Source organism: Cherax quadricarinatus, chromosome 18 (assembly GCF_038502225.1).
Source record: "Cherax quadricarinatus isolate ZL_2023a chromosome 18, ASM3850222v1, whole genome shotgun sequence".
Lineage (NCBI taxonomy): Eukaryota > Metazoa > Arthropoda > Malacostraca > Decapoda > Parastacidae > Cherax > Cherax quadricarinatus.
This window is the reverse complement of record NC_091309.1, coordinates 20,852,222-20,872,572: the sequence shown is the minus strand read 5'-3', so window position 1 is coordinate 20,872,572 and position 20,351 is coordinate 20,852,222. Positions and strand designations below refer to the sequence as shown.

The window sequence follows — 20,351 nt, the reverse complement described above, 5'->3', positions numbered from 1 at the left end:
GGGCCCATGGTGGCTTATTTAGCAGTTACAAGCACTAAAAGCAATTCACAAATAACCCGTCGTCGTAAGCTTCTCTCTTTTATGTGCGGGTTATTTGTGTATCGTTCCAGTCATGGTATTGTGCCTTTTTGTTACTAAAAGCAATGGAATGATACAAAATATATAACATGCATGCGTGGAATCATCCTCCCTGGCTTGTAAACAATGGCACACTAGCTGTACATGGAGTCATGGAAAGGCTGGGCGGCTCAGGCCGCGCAGACACGTTCGGGACGAATGCCCTTAACCGAGTTCTTGGGCATGAGCCGAGCCAATATTTTGACACAAAATCATGTCGCTATCCGATTTTGGCATTAGCCGATGCCGCCGTTACCCGAGGGTGCACTGTATATATTATCATGTATCTCTTTCACCTCCATGCCAGTGAGTACATGTTCAAGACTTGAAGGCATTCCCAGTAGTTTAGGTGTTTAATGGCTCAATGTGAGCAGTTAACAATCTCTGTATTTGTTCCAGCTCTTATATTTCTCCTGCTTTGAATGGGACCATCAACAATGAGCAATATTCCAAGTGAGGGAGCAATAGTGATTTGCAGAGTGTCACCATCTGCATTATTTCCCTTGTTTTGAAAGTTCTCAATACCCACTCCGTTATCTTCCTGGCTGTCATGATCTTTGTCTTGTTATGGTCTTTAAAAGGTCAGCCAACATAATTATTCCCAGGTCTTTTACTTGTTCCTTACTTTCTATTTGGTGACCCTCTTGAGTTTTGTATGTAGTGTTCCTTTTGAGTTCTTCATTCTTTCCATAACTAAGCAGCTGGAACTTATCACCAGTGAACGTCATGCTGTTCTCCACTGCCCACTTGAAAACCCTGTTTATGTCTTCCTGTACTTTTTCAGTGTCCTCTACCATAGTGACTTTCATGCTTATTTTAGTGTCATTTGCAAATAATACAAAAGTGTTCCGGGTGTTTTTATCTATGCTATGAGGATGAGAAACAGTAGAGGTGCCAGAACAGTGCCTTGGGGCACTTAGCTTTTGACCTCGCTGATGCTGAATCTTGCTCTATTCACAATTACTTTTTGTGTTCTGTGTGTTAGGAACCCGATAATCCATCTTCCTACCTTCCCCGTAATGCCCATGGCCTTCATTTCAGTGACCTTGAAATCACTATCACCATCACTATCACTGCTAACATCTGGGTGTTGTACACGACCAAATAGTTTCCTCTTTCGTCCTGGTACAGGCGAATGTGAACGTGAACAAGCCGGCCCAGCACCAGAGGTGGAAGGTTGTGGGTCATCTGGGTTTTCATCACTAATTACGTTATCCTGGGCACTTTTTTCGGTAACACTCACTTCAAAACCCTGGAATTCACTGTCACTGACATTTTCATCGCTGTTAGAGCTATCACTTGGGAACAAAAGACCTCCAATCCGCCGAGGAGTGAGGAACTTCTTACCGAGAGGCATGGTGAAAATGGACTAACATGGCATTCCCACAATGCACCGCTGGGTCCCAGATTTTTTTCACAGGGTGCACACCGACCACTGAGACCCATTCTCTCTCATGTAGGCCTACCAGGCCTTTCCCGCTTGATTTGAAGCCGCTAGAATTTGTGCATATAAATACGTCAGAAACATTGGCTCGTAAGACGTATTTATACGTCGGAAACAGTCAAAGGGTTAAAGATAGATTTACATGCACAAAAGAATGAACATTCAACATGACAGTTACCTTTATTGAAGGCTGTTGTTGATAAATGGAAGACAGGGAGGAGGAGAGAGGGAAGAGAGGTTATTGTTTGGAAGGGGAATCCCCATCCATAAGGACTCTAGATCACTTCCCTAGATTTACATGCAGAAAAGAATGCCAAATAAATGTAAAGCACTAATAAAATGTTTAAATGAACATTTAACATCACACTTACCTTTTATTAAAGATTTTTGTTGGTGTATGGCAGATGGGTTAGAGAGAGGGGAGGTGAGTTTATTGTTGGAGAATATGACATTAATATCAACTCTACTGCTTATTTATCTATCACAATTCAACTTATATGACATAATAAACAATATTAATAACGTAGAAACATGGAATGTACTCTAGAATGAATAAGTCATTATGTATGTCACGAGAGATGGTGTTGTTGGGTGTATAAAGGCCACTGAGAGTAAGCCGTCCATAATGGTGGTGAAGCAGCAGCTGAGGCAGCAGTGTTTTCTGTAGCCCTATATAACTCCAGCAACATTAGAGGAGTTGGTAGAATCACTGAATCACTGACGAAGGCACCCCCTACCACCATCACTATCACCTTCTACTACCATGACTACCACCCTCTACCACTATCACAACTGCTAGCACCATCACTACCACCCTCTACCACTATCACAACTGCTAGCACCCTCTACCACCATCACTACCACAACTGCTACCACTCTACCACCACCACCTTCCTATTTTTCTACAAACTTTTTCTTAAATTGTGTGTGTTTCTCACATTCTTTACCAAAGGGCTGGAACTAGAAGCTTTCTTTGGAGCCATGGTGACTTATTTAGCAGTTGCAAGCACTAAAATGAATGGAATATTATGAAATGTATCGTATGAACTCGTGGGATCATCCTCACTCACTGATAAGCAATGGCACGCTGGCTGGGAATGGAGTGTGAGGCGGCTCGGGGCTGTGTGTACATGTCCCAGACGAACGACTATTTGCAAGTCAAATGACGATTCGTGAATCAATGTTTTGACGAAAATAATGTTGCGATTTTTGAAAATTATGACTTTCGAGCCTTACGATTATTGAGGGTCCACTGTATGTATGTGTTCACCTAACCTAATTGTGGTTGCAGGGGTCAAAGCTCAGCTCCTGGCCCTGCCTCTTCACTGAGTGCTACTAGGTCCTCTCTCTCCCTGCTCCATGAGCTTTATCATACCTCATCTTAAAGCTATGTATGGTTCCTGCCTCCACTGCCTCACCTGCTAGTCTGTTCCACTTCCTGACTACTCTATGACTGAAGAAATACTTCCTGTATGTATGTGTGTGTGTTTGTTTTATGCAGTTTAAGCTGAATTATCCAGGTTAAAATAAAGTATTTATTTCTTTGCTAAGGTTACAATGTGTGTTCATAGTATGATTGGAGCAAAGAAAGCCACTATCATGCCGAGGCATTTTGAGCAGACTTGGCCTATTTGGCAAAAGTGCACTTTGCTGAATTTGCTGAACGAAAATTTGTTTTTGCCATAAATCAGCGGAAATCGATCTGAGCATTACAAAAAAAAAAAAAAAAAAAAAAAAAAAAAATAGATATATCTATATATATATATCATTGATTTTAACAAATAGTAAATAAATGTATATTAACTTATGAAATACAGCCTCTCCTCACTTAACAACAGAGTTCCGTTCCTAAGACCACATCGGTAAACGAATTTGTTGCTAAGTAAGGAGCATATTATAATGGTAGTGGGTTTGTATCAACCATCTCTGATATTGTTTTAATGTCACCTTTGCACCATTTATAACATTACTAATAGTATATGTTATTTAGGTATGTATACTTGTTGCAAAGCCTGTCATAAGTCTGAGTCATCGATAAATGAGTACGTCGCTATGTGAGGAGAGACTGTACATAGCAGAATTTAGCTTAAAAAAATTGCGGTAGTATAAAAGGAGGCTAGGTTTCTAAGTTAGTTTTGGTCCAAAAATAAAATCTTGATATCACTGTCAGTAAAAAAAAAATTATCAAACATTCTGTAAGAGAATTTTTGGGGAAAGTTTACAAACAGTAAACCATCGATTAACACAGTACAGTGGACCCCCGGTTAACGATATTTTTTCACTCCAGAAGTATGTTCAGGTGCCAGTACTGACCGAATTTGCTCCCATAAGAAATATTGTGAAGTAGATTAGTCCATTTCAGACCCCCAAACATACACGTACAAACGCACTTACATAAATACACTTACATAATTGGTCGCATTCGGAGGTAATCGTTATGCAGGGGTCCACTGTAGTTACATTCCTGAATGTGAACCTATGGGTAAAATAGGGTTAAGTTCCTGGGACCCCAAAAATGCCAAATAACTTTTTTTTTTTTTTTTTTAGGACTCCAAATCTTACAAAAAATATAAATTTTAATGTAATTGTTGTTCAATGATGTGATGTATGTTTTTTCTATTAACCCTTTGACTGTCCAAACCCCTAATCCTGAAGTGTCTCCTGGTGTCGAAAAATATTCGGAAAAAAAAAAAATTCTTGTGAAAATGTTAAGATTACTTTTCTGATTGTTTTAGTCCAAAACAAAAAAAAAAAATGCCATCAGTACTTACCGATATATAGAGGCATGAAGTTGGCAGAAAATGAGGCGCGTATGGCAACAGTGGCGATTGCCTCTCACCCGGTAAACTTTGGTTTACTTGTATTGGAAGTTTTCTTGTTTTTTTCACTATTTTATTTTTTTCACATAAGTTATGTGGCCTGTGATACCAAAGTAAGGTGCAATGTACATATATACACTCGTTGTATACAACACAATAAGCACAAACATAATTATCAATATATTCTTTACAAAACTTGTTTACACAAACAATACAAAAATTTTTTGTTATTTTTGTTTTATAATAAATATACAAATGTACAGTCACTGGACATGTTGTTAGAAGTTCTGCAGCTTGTGGAACTCTTTGAAACATGGTATCATACACAATGGTGTTTTACACTTGTCACACACAAAAGGAGTGTCTCTGAGTGTTTGTGGGCATTTTTTTGTATGTGCATAGACAAAACACCTTGTCTGAGCACTTTTCTTCATAGTAGTAGTAGACAGTTGTGTTAAGTAGTTATCCTAGATAAATGTGTCATCATTCCTTCCTACCTACATTCCTTTGTCTTCATTCTTTCATTGCTTCTGGTTTTTATAATATATATACACATATAGTCACTGGGCACTTTCATATAACTGCTATTATCTTCAGCAAGTGTGTTGTGTGTGTGTGTGTGTGTGTGTGTGTAGACTTGTAAATGTGCTGAGTCACAAGTCCCCCTCTGCAGCTGTCAAAATGACATATTGTCTCATTACTCACTCCCCCTACCGCCTGTCAAAACAATGGGGTCGGATGCTGCTTCCCCTTCATCCTACTATCTAATTATTTTTATTCTCCCTTATTCTCTCATTCTTCATTTTCCTTCATTCTTCAGTCTCCTTCATTTTTCTGGTATCCTGGGCAATGCTTTTGGTCACAAACTTCTCAAAACCATGAAACTGATCTTCACAGACACTTCCATCTGTGTTAGAGCATCACTTGGGAAGAGAAGAGTCCCAGATATGCCGAGGAGTCAGATATTTCTTACCCATAGGCATGATGAACAAGGACTACTGAAATGGCATTCCCACAATGCACCACTGGCTCCCCGATTGATTTTATATCGTGCACACTGACCATGGAGACCCATTCTCTCACATATGGGCCTACCAGCATTCTCCTGCTTGATTTGAAGCCGCTAGAATTTTTGAGTATACAGGAGGGCCCCACTTATACGGCAGGTTAGGTTCCAGGCTACCGCCGTAAAGCGGAAACCGCCGTAAAGTGGAACACCCTTTTTTTCCACTTATAAATGCATACAAACACTAGATAACAAGTTTACACTAACATATATTAAGTTAGCAATAGAACCAGGCATCAAAAAACAATAAAAAAGTACAATACACACATAGTGCACTCATTACTTACCTTAAAATATTTATAGTCTTAATCTAGGGTGAGACAAGTAGTATTTATTGTAAGAAATCAAGTGTGGTATGTATGGTAATAGCCAGGCTACCTTACCAGGCCACCCCACCCACACATACTATTCTATGATATTTAAGCATCCCAGAGCGATAAAATGTATATACAGTTCACTCATTACTTACCTTAAAACATTTGTAGTCTTAATGTAGGGTCAGGAGTAAGTAAATGAGATAAAACGAATAAATGAGAGAGAGAAAGAATGAGTACATGATAGGGGACAGGCGCAGAATTATGTAAACAAACCAGGCGAACGTAAGTTTTGTAAACAAACGAAGTGTACACGTCTGGTTTGTGTACAAGTTACATTGTGTACAGGTTGTCTCTACATTGATACGGTAGAATTAATAAAGAAGAACACTCCCATTCTCATGTAACATCATTTTGAGAAGAAATGAAGCTCTGAGTGAAGGCAATGGAAATAAGTCACACTGACTTTTTTGGGTTATCCTAGGTTCTCTACACGTATGTTGTTATGTATTTGTGTATACCTGAATAAACTTACTTACATACATACGAAAGGAATAATTTTCTACAGTTACCCCCAGTAACACATTTTCTCTTATGTTAGATTAGAGAAAATGTTATTCTTGCCGTCACTTGTACAAGTTATGTGGCTCCCACATCTTATATTTATGTTTATTTATTCTATTGTGGGGTGTATTTATCATCTTTTTATGTTATGTATCGTGTTTATTATATAATTTTGAAAAAAATATCATGGATGGATTAATGAAAATGTGTATATTACCGTAATATACGACATTTAATGAGACTCGGTGAGTATTGTTATTATTATTATTATCATTTCTAATATGGCGTCACTTGTGCAAGTCGTCTGCTACCACATCTCACATTTATGTTTATTTATTCTACTGTGGGGTGTATTTATCTTATTTATATGTTATGCATCGTGTTTATTATATAATTTTGAAAAAAATATCATGGATGGATTAATGAAAATGTGTATATTAACGTAATATACGACATTTAAATGACTCGATGATTATTATTATCATTACTAATATGACGTCTGGAGACATAAGACACTTACCAATTTTAATGTGTACCTGCATGCCAGCACAGTATGTAAGTTTATTTAGGTACAGGTATACATAAGTATAATTATCAGAGTATATATAAAATATGAAATAACTTTTAAAAACATTTGAAATTTTGGAGTTTCCAGACAAAATGGAGAGACTTAGTGCTTACTGAGCTCATGGAGAATGTAAACAAACAGGGTGGGGCACGGTGACTGTATTAGAAAGTCAGGTGGGGGGAGCTGTATAGCGAGTTTTGGTCATAATTTGAAATGTCCGTATTAGCGGAACGCCGTAAAGTGAAACGCCGTAAAGTGGGGCCTTCCTGTATATAAATCAAACACTGGTGGCTTGTAAGACGTATATATACGACCGAGACAGTCAAGGGGTTAAGCCTACAAATGCTACAGAAATATTTCTTACCTTATATCCTGGTTGCTCCTATTTGTTGATGATTGTGAAGAGAGTGGAGAGGGATGCTGTAGTCCTACTGGGCTGTAGTAGATGGTTATTGGTTGTCAGTTAAGGATGATGGCTGAGGTTCTGGTACCAAAGTCGATGGTTGTACTGGAGTGTGGATAAATTCCGTAATGAATCTCTGGTTTCTTTTTACCCTGCAGTACTTTATACAGTTGACAGTAAGGCATCATCAGCTGCTCTAGACCCCATTTCAGAACAGTGCTTCTACATTTGTCAGGTCCTCTTCAGTTAAAAGGTTTGCAACTTTACCAAAAGTATGTAACTGCTCACATAACTATTGCAGTTTTAACTCTTTTTTCAGGTTCTTCTTAATCTTCTATTATCTGCCTCCCTTCTATCTGTGCATTGAACTCTGCCAACATTTCCTCTGGACTTGTCTTCATAAGATAAGATTTCGTTTGGATTTTTAACCGTGGAGGGTTAGCCACCTAGAATAATCCAAGAAAGTCGGTGCGTCATTGGAGACTGTCTTATTTCCATTGGGGTCCTCATTCTTGTCCCTCAGGATGCGACCCACACCAGTCAACTAACACCCAAGTATTTACTTGCCGCTAGGTGAACAGGACAACAGGTGTAAGGAAACACGTCAAAATGTTTCTTCCCCACCGGGAATCGAACCCGGGCCCTCTGGGTGTGAAGCGAGAGCTTTGCCAGCCAGGCCACGGAGCCATCATGATCTTCTAAGAGCTCATTCACATTATCTTAATGCATATCTTCAGAGCCATCACCTGGTAATCTCCTTTCCTAGCTGAACTATTTCCTGCACCTGGCTCGCAAGTGAGGAAAAAACAATGAAAGAATTAACTATAGAAGACCATAACTTTCCCCATGCACTTTCATTCCATGCATGTCTAGCATAGCTGATGGCATCTGCAATGATGTTAAATTTATTCCAGAAGTTTGGAGCTGCCACGTTGGAGTCGGATTCCATTGATGCAACTAGTTTTTTCATCACTTTTCTTGTGTAGTTACACTTGAATGACTTAACTCAACAATCCAGTGGTTGTATTAAAGATGTATTTGGAGGTAAAAATACAACTATTACATGTGGGTTCACATATAGAAAAGCTTCTACATAAGTATGGGAATTATCTAGTGAAAAGAAACTTGAATGCAGGTTCTTGCTGTGCAGGTAAAGCTTGACTTCAGGAATAAAGTGATGCTGAAACCAGTCGGTAAATAATTCTTCTGTCGTCCATGCTGACTAATTTGCCCTCCAAATTACTGGTAAGGTGCTTTTATCTACACCTTTTAAAACATGAGGATTCTTGGAGAAGTAAATAAGCATGGGCTTACACTTGAAATCACCTGATGCATTACCACAAAGGAGCAAGGTGAAGCGATCCTTTGCTGCCTCGAAGCCCAGTACTTTTCTCTTGCTGACTAATGTAAGATCTTGTTGGCATTTTCTTCCAAAACACACTTGTCTCATCAGCATTAAACACTTGATGTGGCTCACAGTCACTCTTGGAAATAATTTCCTGCAATTCTGCAGGGAAATTACTTGCTGCTGTATGATTAGCTGAAGCACTTTCACCAGAAAATATTATGTAACCTAGTACGTAACTTAACCCTTTGACTGTCGCAACCCTCAATCCTGAGGTGTCTCCAGGTGTCGCAAAATTTAAAAAAAAAAAAAATTATTTTTTCTTATGAAATGATAGAGAATCTTTTCCCGATTGTAATGACACCAAAAAAATTAAATTTGATGGAAAACTGACGGAATTATGCTCTCGCGAAGTTAGCGACCTCGGCGCTGTTTACAAATCTGCGATTTCGCTCACTTTGAGCCCTATTTTCGGCTAATTCCGTTGTTCCATTCGCCCAAACTCATAGCTATTTCTTTAGAACTCCATTTTTTCTATCGATTGAGTACAAGAAACTGCCCATTTACCGATTTCAACTACCTAATAATGTGGTCAGAAATTTGCAATTTGGCCAATTTCACGAAAACTAAAAAATATGACAATTTCAAAACAAGGTCCAGAATGAACAATGCAGACATTCCTGGCTCTAAAATAACATTTTCTTTGCTCATCAGTCATGTCTCCAGGCCCCTCTGATATTACTCTTGCTTTCTATTTTGAATTTTTATTCAAACAAAAAAATAGAAGACTTACTATTATGCAGACTACTGCAATACTGTAATAATTGTATAAATGACATCAATCCATTCATGACTGCATATTAGAATGGCTAGTTAGACATTTATTGGACAATGGCATCATTTGTTTGCTTTTGAACATTGGCAAAAATCAAACATTTCCCCTACTTTGAGCTCCATTTCTAGGTTCTTTTTATAGTAAAATCAATCAAAATCACCTCTATTTCTATAATATAATTTCCATTCTATCAAATGAGACCAAGAAAACGAGAATACAACCATAAATACTATACGAAAATAGACCACAAAGTTGGCATTTTAATTAAAAAAACGGTCGGAGTTTTTTTTTTCTCATTATGCACTGCGTGCTCCAGGATTTTTTTTATATGGTGCACACTGACCACACAGGCCCATTCTCTCACATGTGGGCTTACCAGCTTTCTCCTGCTTGATTTGAAGCCGCTAGAATTTATGAGTATATATACGTCAAACACGGTACCTCGTAAGACGTTTATATACGGCCGCGACAGTCAAAGGGTTAAACTTGTAGAACCAGCCAGTGCTAAACACTGTTGTTCAGACCTTCCTTCCTCATAACACACTTTTATAAAACTGTAAGGCTTTTTCCCTAATTAAGATAAAATTAAATGGTGCACCTTTATTTTTTGTTCAATCCACTCAATAAATTTTCTGTTTTATTTACCTGTTGTGATCTGTGTATCATTCTTTTCAGAAGGTGACAACCTAGGTTATTTATTGAGAGACCTGTATATTTGCCTTGTTCTTGTTAACTGTACAGGAGGCCCTCCACATTCGCGAGGGTTAGGGGATCAAGAACCTCGTGAATCTTGAAAATTCGCGAATGGTGTGCAAATATGATGTAGGGAAATATAATAATACTGTACTGTAGCATTTGTGAATGTTTTGATACGCAAATATATTGTAGGGAAATATAATACAGTGGACCCCTGGCATACGATATTAATCCCTTCCTGAGAGCTCATCGTATGCCAAAATTATCGTAAGGTGAATTAATTTTCCCCATGAGAAATAATGGAAATCAAACTAATCCGTGCAAGAAACCCAAAAGTATGAAAAAAAAGTTTTACCACATGAAATATTAAGTTTAATGCACACAAACTGAAGAAGACATGCACAGTTAATAGTACTCTACTAACAATAGAATACATGACACTTACCTTTAATGAAGATCTGGTGATGATTGATGGGATGGGAGGAGGGGAGAGTGTCGAAGTTGTTATTGTTTAGAAGGGGAATCCCCTTCCATTAGGACCAGCTTGAGAGTCAGTGGACTTCTGTCGCACAACATATCTGTCCATAGAGGCCTGTACCTCTCGTTCCTTTATGACTTTTCTAAAGTGGTTCACAACATTGTCATTGTAATAGTCACCAGCACGGCTTGCAATAGCTGTGTGAGGGTGATTTTCATCCATAAAGGTTTGCACCTTTGTCCACATTGTACACATTTCTTTAACCCTTTGAGGGTTTTCGTCGTACTAGTACGTCTTACGCGTAGGGGTTTTTGACGTACTAGTACTCATAAATTCTAGCGACCTCAAATCTAGTGGGAGAAAGCTGGTAGGCCTTCATATGAAAGAATGGGTCTATGTGGTCAGTGTGCACAGTCTAAAAAAAATCCTGCAGCACACGGTGCATAATGAGAAAAAAAAAACTTTTTCCATTTTTTTTTAATAAATCAGCGACTTTGCAGTGTATTTTCGTATAGTATTTATTGTTGTATTCTAGTTTTCTTGGTCTCATTTTATAGAATGGAAGACATATTACTGAAATTGAGATGATTTTGACTGGTTTTACAATGAAAGGTGCCTTGAAATTGAGCTCAAAGTAGCAGAAATGTTCGATTTTTACCAAACTTCAAAAGTAAACAAATCGTGCCAAGCGTGCAATACACGTCAACTGGTGAGTCTAATATTCTTTCACAAGTGCACCAATAATATTTATACCATTTTTTACACTAATACAGTAGTCTGCATAACAGTAAATCTTATATTTTTTGTGAGAATAAAAATTCAAAGTGGAAAGCAAAAGAATATAAGAAGGGCCTTGAGACGTGACTAATGACTAGAGGAAATGTCATTTTAGTGCCAGGAATGTCTTTCTTGTTTATTCTGGACCCTATTCCGAAATTGGCATCTTTTGAAATTTGTGTGAAATTGGCAAAATTGCTAAATTCTGACCACTGTACTGGATAGTTGAATTTATAAATGGGTGGTTTCTTGCACCCATTCGATAGAAAAAATGGAGTTCTAGCTAAATATTCATGTTTTTTGTCGAAAATGGGGCTCAAAGTGGGCAAAATCGCCGATCCGTAAACATCGCCGAGACCGCTAACTTTGCGAGAGCATAATTCCGTAAGTTTTCTATCAAATTTCAAACTTTTGGTGTCGTTATGATCGGGAAAAGATTCTCTATCTTTTCATAAGAGAAAATAATTTTTTTTTTTTTTTAAATTTGGCCGACCCTGAGAACGAGTTTCGGAGAGGGCCTGTCGACCCTCAAAGGGTTAATCTTTGAAGTAGGCAGCTTCTTCAATTTCTCTATCCCCTCCTCCGAAGCAGTTTCCTCAGGTCTGGCCTCTTGCTGTTGAAGATGATCTAGCAGCTCATCAGTGGTTAGTTCTTCATTGTCCTCCTCCACCAACTCTTCCACATCCTCCCCACTAACCTCCAACCCCAAGAACTTCCCCAATGCCACAATGGATTCTTCAACTGGCATATGATTCCCAGGGTTAGCCTCAAACCCTTCAAAATCCCTTTTGTCTACACATTCTGGCCACAGTTTCTTCCAAGCAGAGTTCAAGGTCCTCTTAGTCACTCCCTCCCAAGCCTTACCTATAAGGTTCACACAATTGAGGATATGAAAGTGATCCTTCCAAAACTCTTTTAGTCAATCGAGTGTCTGTGGTTACTTCAAAGCACTTTTGAAACAGAGCTTTTGTGTACAGTTTCTTGAAGTTGGAAATGACCAGCTGGTCCATGGGCTGAAGGAGAGGAGTGGTATTAGGAGGCAAAAACTTGACCTTAATGAAGCTCATGTCCCCAGAAAGTCGCTCTGCCAAGTCTGTAGGATGACCAGGGGCACTGTCTAATACCAGGAGGCACTTAAGGTCTAATTTCTTTTCAATTAGGTAATTTTTCACATTGGGGGCAAATGCATGGTGTAACCAGTCATAGAAAAAGTCCCTAGTGACCCATGCCTTACTGTTTGTCCTCCACAGCACACACAAATTAGCCTTGAGGACATTGTTTTGCCTGAACGCTCTGGGAGTTTCTGAGTGATACACCAATAAAGGCTTCACTTTGCAATCACCACTAGCATTGGCACACATCAGAAGAGTAAGCCTGTCTTTCATAGGCTTATGTCCTGGGAGTGTCTTTTCCTTCTGAGTAATGTAAGTCCAGCTTGGCAATTTCTTCCAAAACAGGCCTGTTTCGTCACAATTAAACACTTATTCAGGTTTAAATTCTTCACTACGTAATCCTTGAATTCCTTCACATATTTTTCAGCTGCTTTTTGGTCCGAACTGGCAGCCTCACCATGCCTAATCACACTATGTATTCCACTACGATTCTTAAATCATTCAAACCAATCTTTGCTGGCCTTAAATTCACTCACATTACCACTAGTTGCAGGTATTTTTTTAATTAAATTCTCATGCAACTTCCTAGCCTTTTCATATATCATTGCTTAAGAGATGCTATCTCCTGCTATCTGTTTTTAATTTATCCACACCAATAACAGTCTCTCAACATCTTCTAACACTTGCGATCTCTGTTTCGAAAACAGACATGGACCTTTTGCAAGAACAGCTTCCTTGATTGCCGTTTTATTGGCCACTATAGTAGCGATGGTTGATTGGGGTTTGGTATACAACCTGGCCAGCTCCGACACATGCACTCCACTTTCGTACTTTGCAATTATCTCTTTCTTCATTTCCATAGTAATTAGCACCCTTTTTCCCGCAGGGTTGGCACTAGAAGCTTTCTTGGGGCCCATGGTGACTTATTTTGCAGAAACAAGCACCAAAAACACTGTGATAATATGGAATGTACTGAATGTATGCTTAGATGCGAGCACACTGGCTGGCTTGTAAGCACTGGCGCACACGAGGCAGTTCAGGCCACACGTGGACGCATCCCGGAAGAATCGTGTGTGGCGGGTTTTTTAACGTGTGGCGAGGCAAAATTTTTGCGTTAAACATGCCGATGCCATCGTATGCTGGGGGTCCACTGTAATAGCATTTTCTTAGCCTAACAACACTGCTTCCCTAACCTATTGAACCGCAATCATAAAACACATGAAAACATTGTAAAATATTGTATACAGTGGACCCCCGCATAGCGACTTTAATCCGTGCAAGAGGGCTCATTGTTATGCGAAATGATCGGTATGCGAATGAATTTTCCCCATAAGAAATAATGGAAATCAAATTAATCCATGCAAGATACCCAAAAGTATGAAAAAAAAATTTTACCACATGAAGTATACATTTTCCTACACACAAAGAGAAGGATACATGCACAATAGTATAGTAGTACATGCACAATATATATTGTGCATGTACTACTCTACTAAATGAAGAATAAATGACACTTACCTTTATTGAAGATGCAGCAATGACTGATGAGACAGTGTGTCCTGGGAGTGCCTTTTCCTCCTGAGTACAGTAGGTCCTGTTTGGCATTTTCTTCCAGAACAGGCCTTATCACACTGTGTATGCCACTACGATTCTTAAATCTCTCAAACCAACCTTTGCTGGCTTTAAATTCACCAATATGAGCACTAGTTCCAGGCATTTTTCCCTGTTCACCTGGGTGTTAGTCGACTGGTGTGGGTTGCATCCTGGGAGACAAGATTAAGGACCCCAATGGAAATAAGTTAGACAGTCTTCGATGACACTGACTTTTTTGGGTTATCCTGGGTGGCAAATCCTCTGGGGTTAATTGTTTCTTGGTATTCTCAATAAGCCACACCAACAACGGTGCTACAGCAGCAGCAGCAGCAGCAGCTGACAGTGCTACAGCAGCAGCAGCAGCTGACAGTGCTACAGCAGCAGCAGACGATGCTACAGCAGCAGCAGACGGTACTACAGCAGCAGCAGACGGTACTACAGCAGCAGCAGCAGCTGACGGTGGTACAACAGCAGCAGCAGCTGACGGTGCTGCTGCAGCAGCAGCAGCAGCAGCTGACAGTGCAGCAGCAGCAGCAGACGGTGGTACAGCAGCAGCAGCAGCTGTACCACCAATAGTAGCGATGGTTGATTGGGGTTTATTATACAACCTGGCCAGCTCGGAGACACGCACTCCACTTTCATACTTATCAATGATCTTTTTCTTCATCTCTATAGTAATTCTCACCCTTATTGCTGTAGGGTTGGCACTAGAAGCTTTCTTGGGGCCCATGGTCACTTATTTTGCAGATAAAATCACCAAAAACACTGTAATAATACGAAATGTTCCGATTGTATGCTTGGATGTTACCGCGGAGGCTGGCTGGTAAACAATGCCACCGGCGGCACATGTGAGGCTGGCTAAGGGCGCACATTGGACGCGTCTCGGACAAACAGCGGTGAGCGGGTTTTTGAGCAGTATGCGAGGCAAAATTTTTGCGATAAAAGCGAGCGGTATGCAGATTAAACGTTATGTGATGCCGACGGTATGCGGGGGTCCACTATATAGATGTTATGGCTGGGCATTAGTGAATGTTTGAAGCTCACAAAAGTGGAACTCGTGAAGGTGGAGGGCAAGCTATACAAACCGACACTTCATTAAGGCCATAAGCTCTCGCCATGTCCACCACACATACACCACTTTTAAGCTTAAGTCATAACTCCAAGACTTAAATGCTTTAACTTTTCTTGTCACTTCCAGCATATGCAGATGCAAGATATGGTAATGAAAAGATCAAAACTCAATTCACAAATGCATATGTATGGAGAACTGAGATGTGAAAGGTGGGACAGGTGGCAGGGAAGGAAGCTAGGCCTCCCCCACAAAGACAATGGCTTGACCCAAGGCAGGCTACCCGAGAGGCCACTAGATGGAAGGAAAAAATCCCGCAGTCCAGCTTGTGGCACTCCAGATTTTTTCCCCACCCTTCTAGAAGTGTTAGTCAAAAATAGTGCAAGGAAGAAAATGTGTTGAAGGAATTTGTGTTAATCGATAGTCAATTTGTTGAAGTAAATAAATTAAATAAATATATAATTAACAACACATTGCCCATTTCCCACAGAGGCAGGGTGACCTGAAAAAGAAAAAACACTTTCATCACTCATTCCATCAATGTCTTGCCAGAAGTGTGCTTACACTAGTTTCGAAAACTTCAATATATCTCCACCTCTCCTTCAGAACGCAGGCACTATACTTTCCACCTCCAGGACTCGAGTCTGGCTAACCAGTTTACCTGAGTCCATTTGTGTTACTTTGCTCATGCTCTAACAGCACATGAAGTCTTAAAAACCATTTGCCTCCACCTGCCCCTCACACACACAACCTCCTTTACCCCTCCTTCCAGCCTCTCCTAGGACAACCCCAACCCTGCACCTTCCTTCCACTACAGATTTATAAGCTTTACAAGTCATTCTATTTTGTTCTATCCTCTCAATGTCTGAACCACTTCAACAACCCCTTTTCAGGCCTGTGGATAATAATTTTATTAGAAACCCCACACTTCCTCCTAATCTCCAAGCTACGGGTTCTCTGCATAATATTCACACCACACATTGCCCTCAGACACAACATCCTCACTGCCTCCAGTCTTCTTGTTTTATTATTATAATCAAAAAGAAGCACTAAGCCACAAGGACTATACAGCACCTCTTCTTGTTTTAACATTTAGTATATACAGTACATATATAAATTTTGGGGTGCATGAATGATACAGGGTGGTCAAAAATTTTGATTATGCTCTAAAACAGTCCCATTTTTGGAATGTGATTCGACTGTACTTTATATCCATGTTTTCTTATATTATTTTTTGGATCATATGTAATCTTTTTTATATTTTCAGATGGTTTGAAGGCTTCTACTGGGATGGACTACAGAATCGTACTTTAGCTCCACCTATAGTCCCAAATGTTCATTCTGTGGTTGACTGCAGCAACTTCGATGAGTACCCCCCAGACACTGATGGACCACCACCTGATGACAATTCAGGCTGGGACATAGACTTTTAGAGTTGCTGTTTAAGGATACAAGCGCCTGGAGACATTCACAAGACTGTCTATCACATTAAAGATACAAATAAATTCTAAGAATTTATGTGATGCAGGAAATACTAGCTGAAACAAAATTGTCTTGAACAGTCCCTGTTGTGTGTCCTTGCGTGTAGTGAAAGACATGTCACCAGGAGGGTGCTGAGGATAGCTTCAGCTGCTACTTGAAAAGCATGCATTTCCAAGTTAGAAGACAGTCAAGTAGATTCATTTGTTTCTCAAACAGCTCCATGATATGGTGTCCAAGTTACTACTAAGTCTATTGGTGCTACTGCTGCTGTTAGCATCTAAGCAAGGGTCCACAACTATATCTACCAAGGTGCACAAATTGAATAGGTAAATAACTTCTGGATCATTGTTGGTTAATTCAGGACTAAAGTGTAAATGTGCAAATAATCTTAATACTCTAAAAGCTGTAGCTATTTAATTTTTGTAGGTAATAGGAACTAATAGATAATTTCAATTTAGCCTACAAGCACTGGGGCACATTTGCACACCAATAAATGTTCAGATATTGAAAATGGAAAGGAGTTGGGCTTAAAATTCACAAGTGTCACAGCTTACTCAGGAAGACTCAACATGGTGCCTTTATGCAGCGAGTATAAAAAAAAATGTGCTCCTGCCTCTGTACACCTACTTCAGCATAAGATGTTGATATTGCATTCTTAGTACCTTTCAAATTACCTTTCTCCACCATTGTGATAATGCATATTGTATCCTGTCCAACCATTCAGCACGGGTTGTAGGTTATTGTTCTGGGAACTGCAAGGGCCATAATGGAAAGTACAGTAGATGTATATCTTGTTTAACTTAATTGCTGCAAATTGTCTTGTATTGATGCTTGACAAATGTAGTAAAGATTCTACAATATAATATTTTTATCTTTTTGAAAATGTATATAAATCTGTTTAAACTGAATGGTGCTTGGAAATATCTGAAGTACAAAAGCTGTTTGTACTTCATTTAGGTTGTTCTATGGTCCATGGGCTCTGTATATTCTTTGTTTTAGCATAATTAGTGATTAATTTCACTGCTTCCTTGGATTCTTCCAGTCTCAGTTTTAATGTCCCTGTGATTAGTATTTTTAATTTTGGAAAAACTTATTATGTATGCTCATACGTAATAGCACATTTAATTTATTTAACATTAAAATTGCACTGTTGATTATCTCATTGAGCATAATTAAAAATTCTGGTTGATACGTTAGTTTCCACTATTTTAAAGGCAATTATACAGTTCATGTGACCTTTCATGTTAATGCTAAATAGGTTGTTTGATATTATGTTAGCAAGGAAATGCTGGCTAACTGTCTCTAGCATTCATAGCTATTTTCTTAAAAGAAAAATTCCTTCATATTATGAATGTCAACAATAAGCTAATATGTCCGTAAACTTTGTCAGAATGTATTCGAGATAGTAAATTTTCTGACCTTTTCTCTATTAGTTTGTATTTTGAATGTAAATAATTTATATTATGACAGTTGTAAAAGATTGAAATATACATAGAATTTGCATTTCATCAGTTTTTTGTTAGTATGCGGGTGAGTTTTCATTTGGTGTTTGTGCTTAAGTAACTTTGAAAATAGATTGATAACTTGAGATATGCAACATACTGAATACTTGTATGTAAAATATAAAAAAAATCAAGGTCAGAGTTGTCATCCATGTAAAAGACTGCATGGCTTCATGAAATTCCTGGAGAAGCAAGTAAAATATTGGTAAGTTTACAAAAGGGAGGCACTAAACACTTTGGATTACTGACATCTGATCTTAGGCGACTTATCATTGCGATGTTTGTTTATTAGTGAAAAAAGACTATATAAATTTGGTTTATAAACCAACCAACTTTATGAGTAGGTACCATGAATAATTTAGTTATGGTTTGAATTTTGTGCACTGAATAACAAATTAAGTTTTTAAATCTTTCATATCCAAAGACTACATACAATGCTAGTTGTTAATTTATGTGCTTGCCAAATAATTTTGAATAATGCTAATTAAGCCATAATGTAGACCTAGAGCAATAATCTTCCTCCTTTTATATGTATTAAAGATGATCTAATGATATTAATATGGGTTGTACATTCTAAATATGAAGTCAAAATAATGTAAATAAAACCACCTACTTAATGATGGTTTAAAATGAGTTTGAAACAGGAGTCATCATTTAATTGAAAAAATATGGTTTCCTCATGACTTTAAAATGTATGGCAAGCTTCATCGGTTTTTGGAAAGTTTCTGATAAGCTCGAGAATGTTTTTAAGTGATCTTAGAACTTAGAGAAAGCCTGCAAGTCACAAATATATTTTTAACTGGTACAATTATAGTAGAAAATGGAGTTTTTCTACTACACTGCTGCAGTGATCATGGTCTGAATTCTTGAACACTGCTTGAACAATGAAAGAAAAATATATCTTGATTTATTTCTGTCTGACCTGCCATAGTAAATATCTGTAAAGTACTTACCAAGTCAAACACTGTTTGAGAATTCAGATACATGCAATGAAAGCAGAATATCACTAAGTGCCTCACTATCATATTTAAGTTGCAATAAATCTACCTTGACATTTAGGATTTCATTGGAATCAATTGTTAACATTCTGTACAGAGGCTAAGAGCTTAAATAAAATGTGGAATGGATTTTGTTTTATATTTTTATACAATGTACTGTATAGCTTATATTTAATGTATATTTTAAGTGCACTAACTAATCTCTGGATAAAAACTCCTATGAAACTGCCAAAACAACTCTTCACTTTATCAAAAATACCTTTAGAATGTTCTGAATTATTACATTCACAAAATGAGTTCAACCTGTATAGCAGTGGTTCTCGATCTTTTTTTGCCCCATTCACCATGTCAGAATGTCATTTCCCCCTTCCCAAGATTATTTTTTTGTTTTGTTAATACATCGGCTGTCTCCCACCAACAGGGTGGCCCAAAAAAGAAAAACTTTTATCATTCACTCCATCATTTTCTTGCCAGAGGCACTCTTACACTACAATTGTAAAACTGCAACATTAAGGGGGCAGGCGGGCAATTTTCCGCGCGCGCTCACCGAAAAATCGAAAAAATATGGAAATTGAGTTATATATACTGAAAAATAGCTCAACTCTTTGGCAACACAATGGTACCAGAATGAATGTTCTACGACGTTTCTACAAGAAATTATAGTCATTTATATCAGGTATGGTGACGGTGATGTTGGTACCGAGTCTGCTCACGGCCTATATATTTTTTGGAGTTATTTTCTTGTTTTTTATCGCCTTTTCTTGCATTATTCTTTCTAATATAATAACTGACTATTTGGCATCATAAAACAGTAGGTGGAGCTTATCGGCAGACTTAGTGACTACCGGGAACCAGACGGGAACGCTCAGCAGTGTTCCTGCTCCCGAGGTGCCAGCCAGGAATCACCCATTATTTCGCTTATATCAGCTTATATATCAACTCTACGGCTTATTTGTCTATCAGAATTGATCTAATATGATATAATAAACACTCTAAATAACATACAAACATGTTATATACTCTAGACTGAATAAAATAGGCCATAATATGGCCCAGAGATTATCGGGAATATTTCGATATAAAAGTGTAACTGGTCACCCTGTCGTCTCTGAGTAAGAGAAAACGGTGTTTAGAGGCTAACTGCACTAGAACATCAGTTTACTAAGAAA

At 38.5% G+C, this 20,351-nt stretch overlaps 1 protein-coding gene across 3 annotated transcripts in view; it reads left to right on the top strand.

The window, feature by feature from the left end:
* The window catches only part of for (cGMP-dependent protein kinase for), a 1,322,775-nt gene extending 1,303,464 nt beyond the window's left edge, over positions 1–19,311 (top strand). For all 3 annotated transcript variants that reach the window (XM_070086331.1, XM_053777365.2, XM_070086330.1), the window contains one exon: positions 16,468–19,311. In XM_070086331.1, the coding sequence (XP_069942432.1) occupies positions 16,468–16,633 (166 nt within the window). In that variant the 3' untranslated portion in view covers positions 16,634–19,311. The remainder of the gene's footprint in view (positions 1–16,467) is intronic.
* Positions 19,312–20,351: the final 1,040 nt, after the last annotated feature.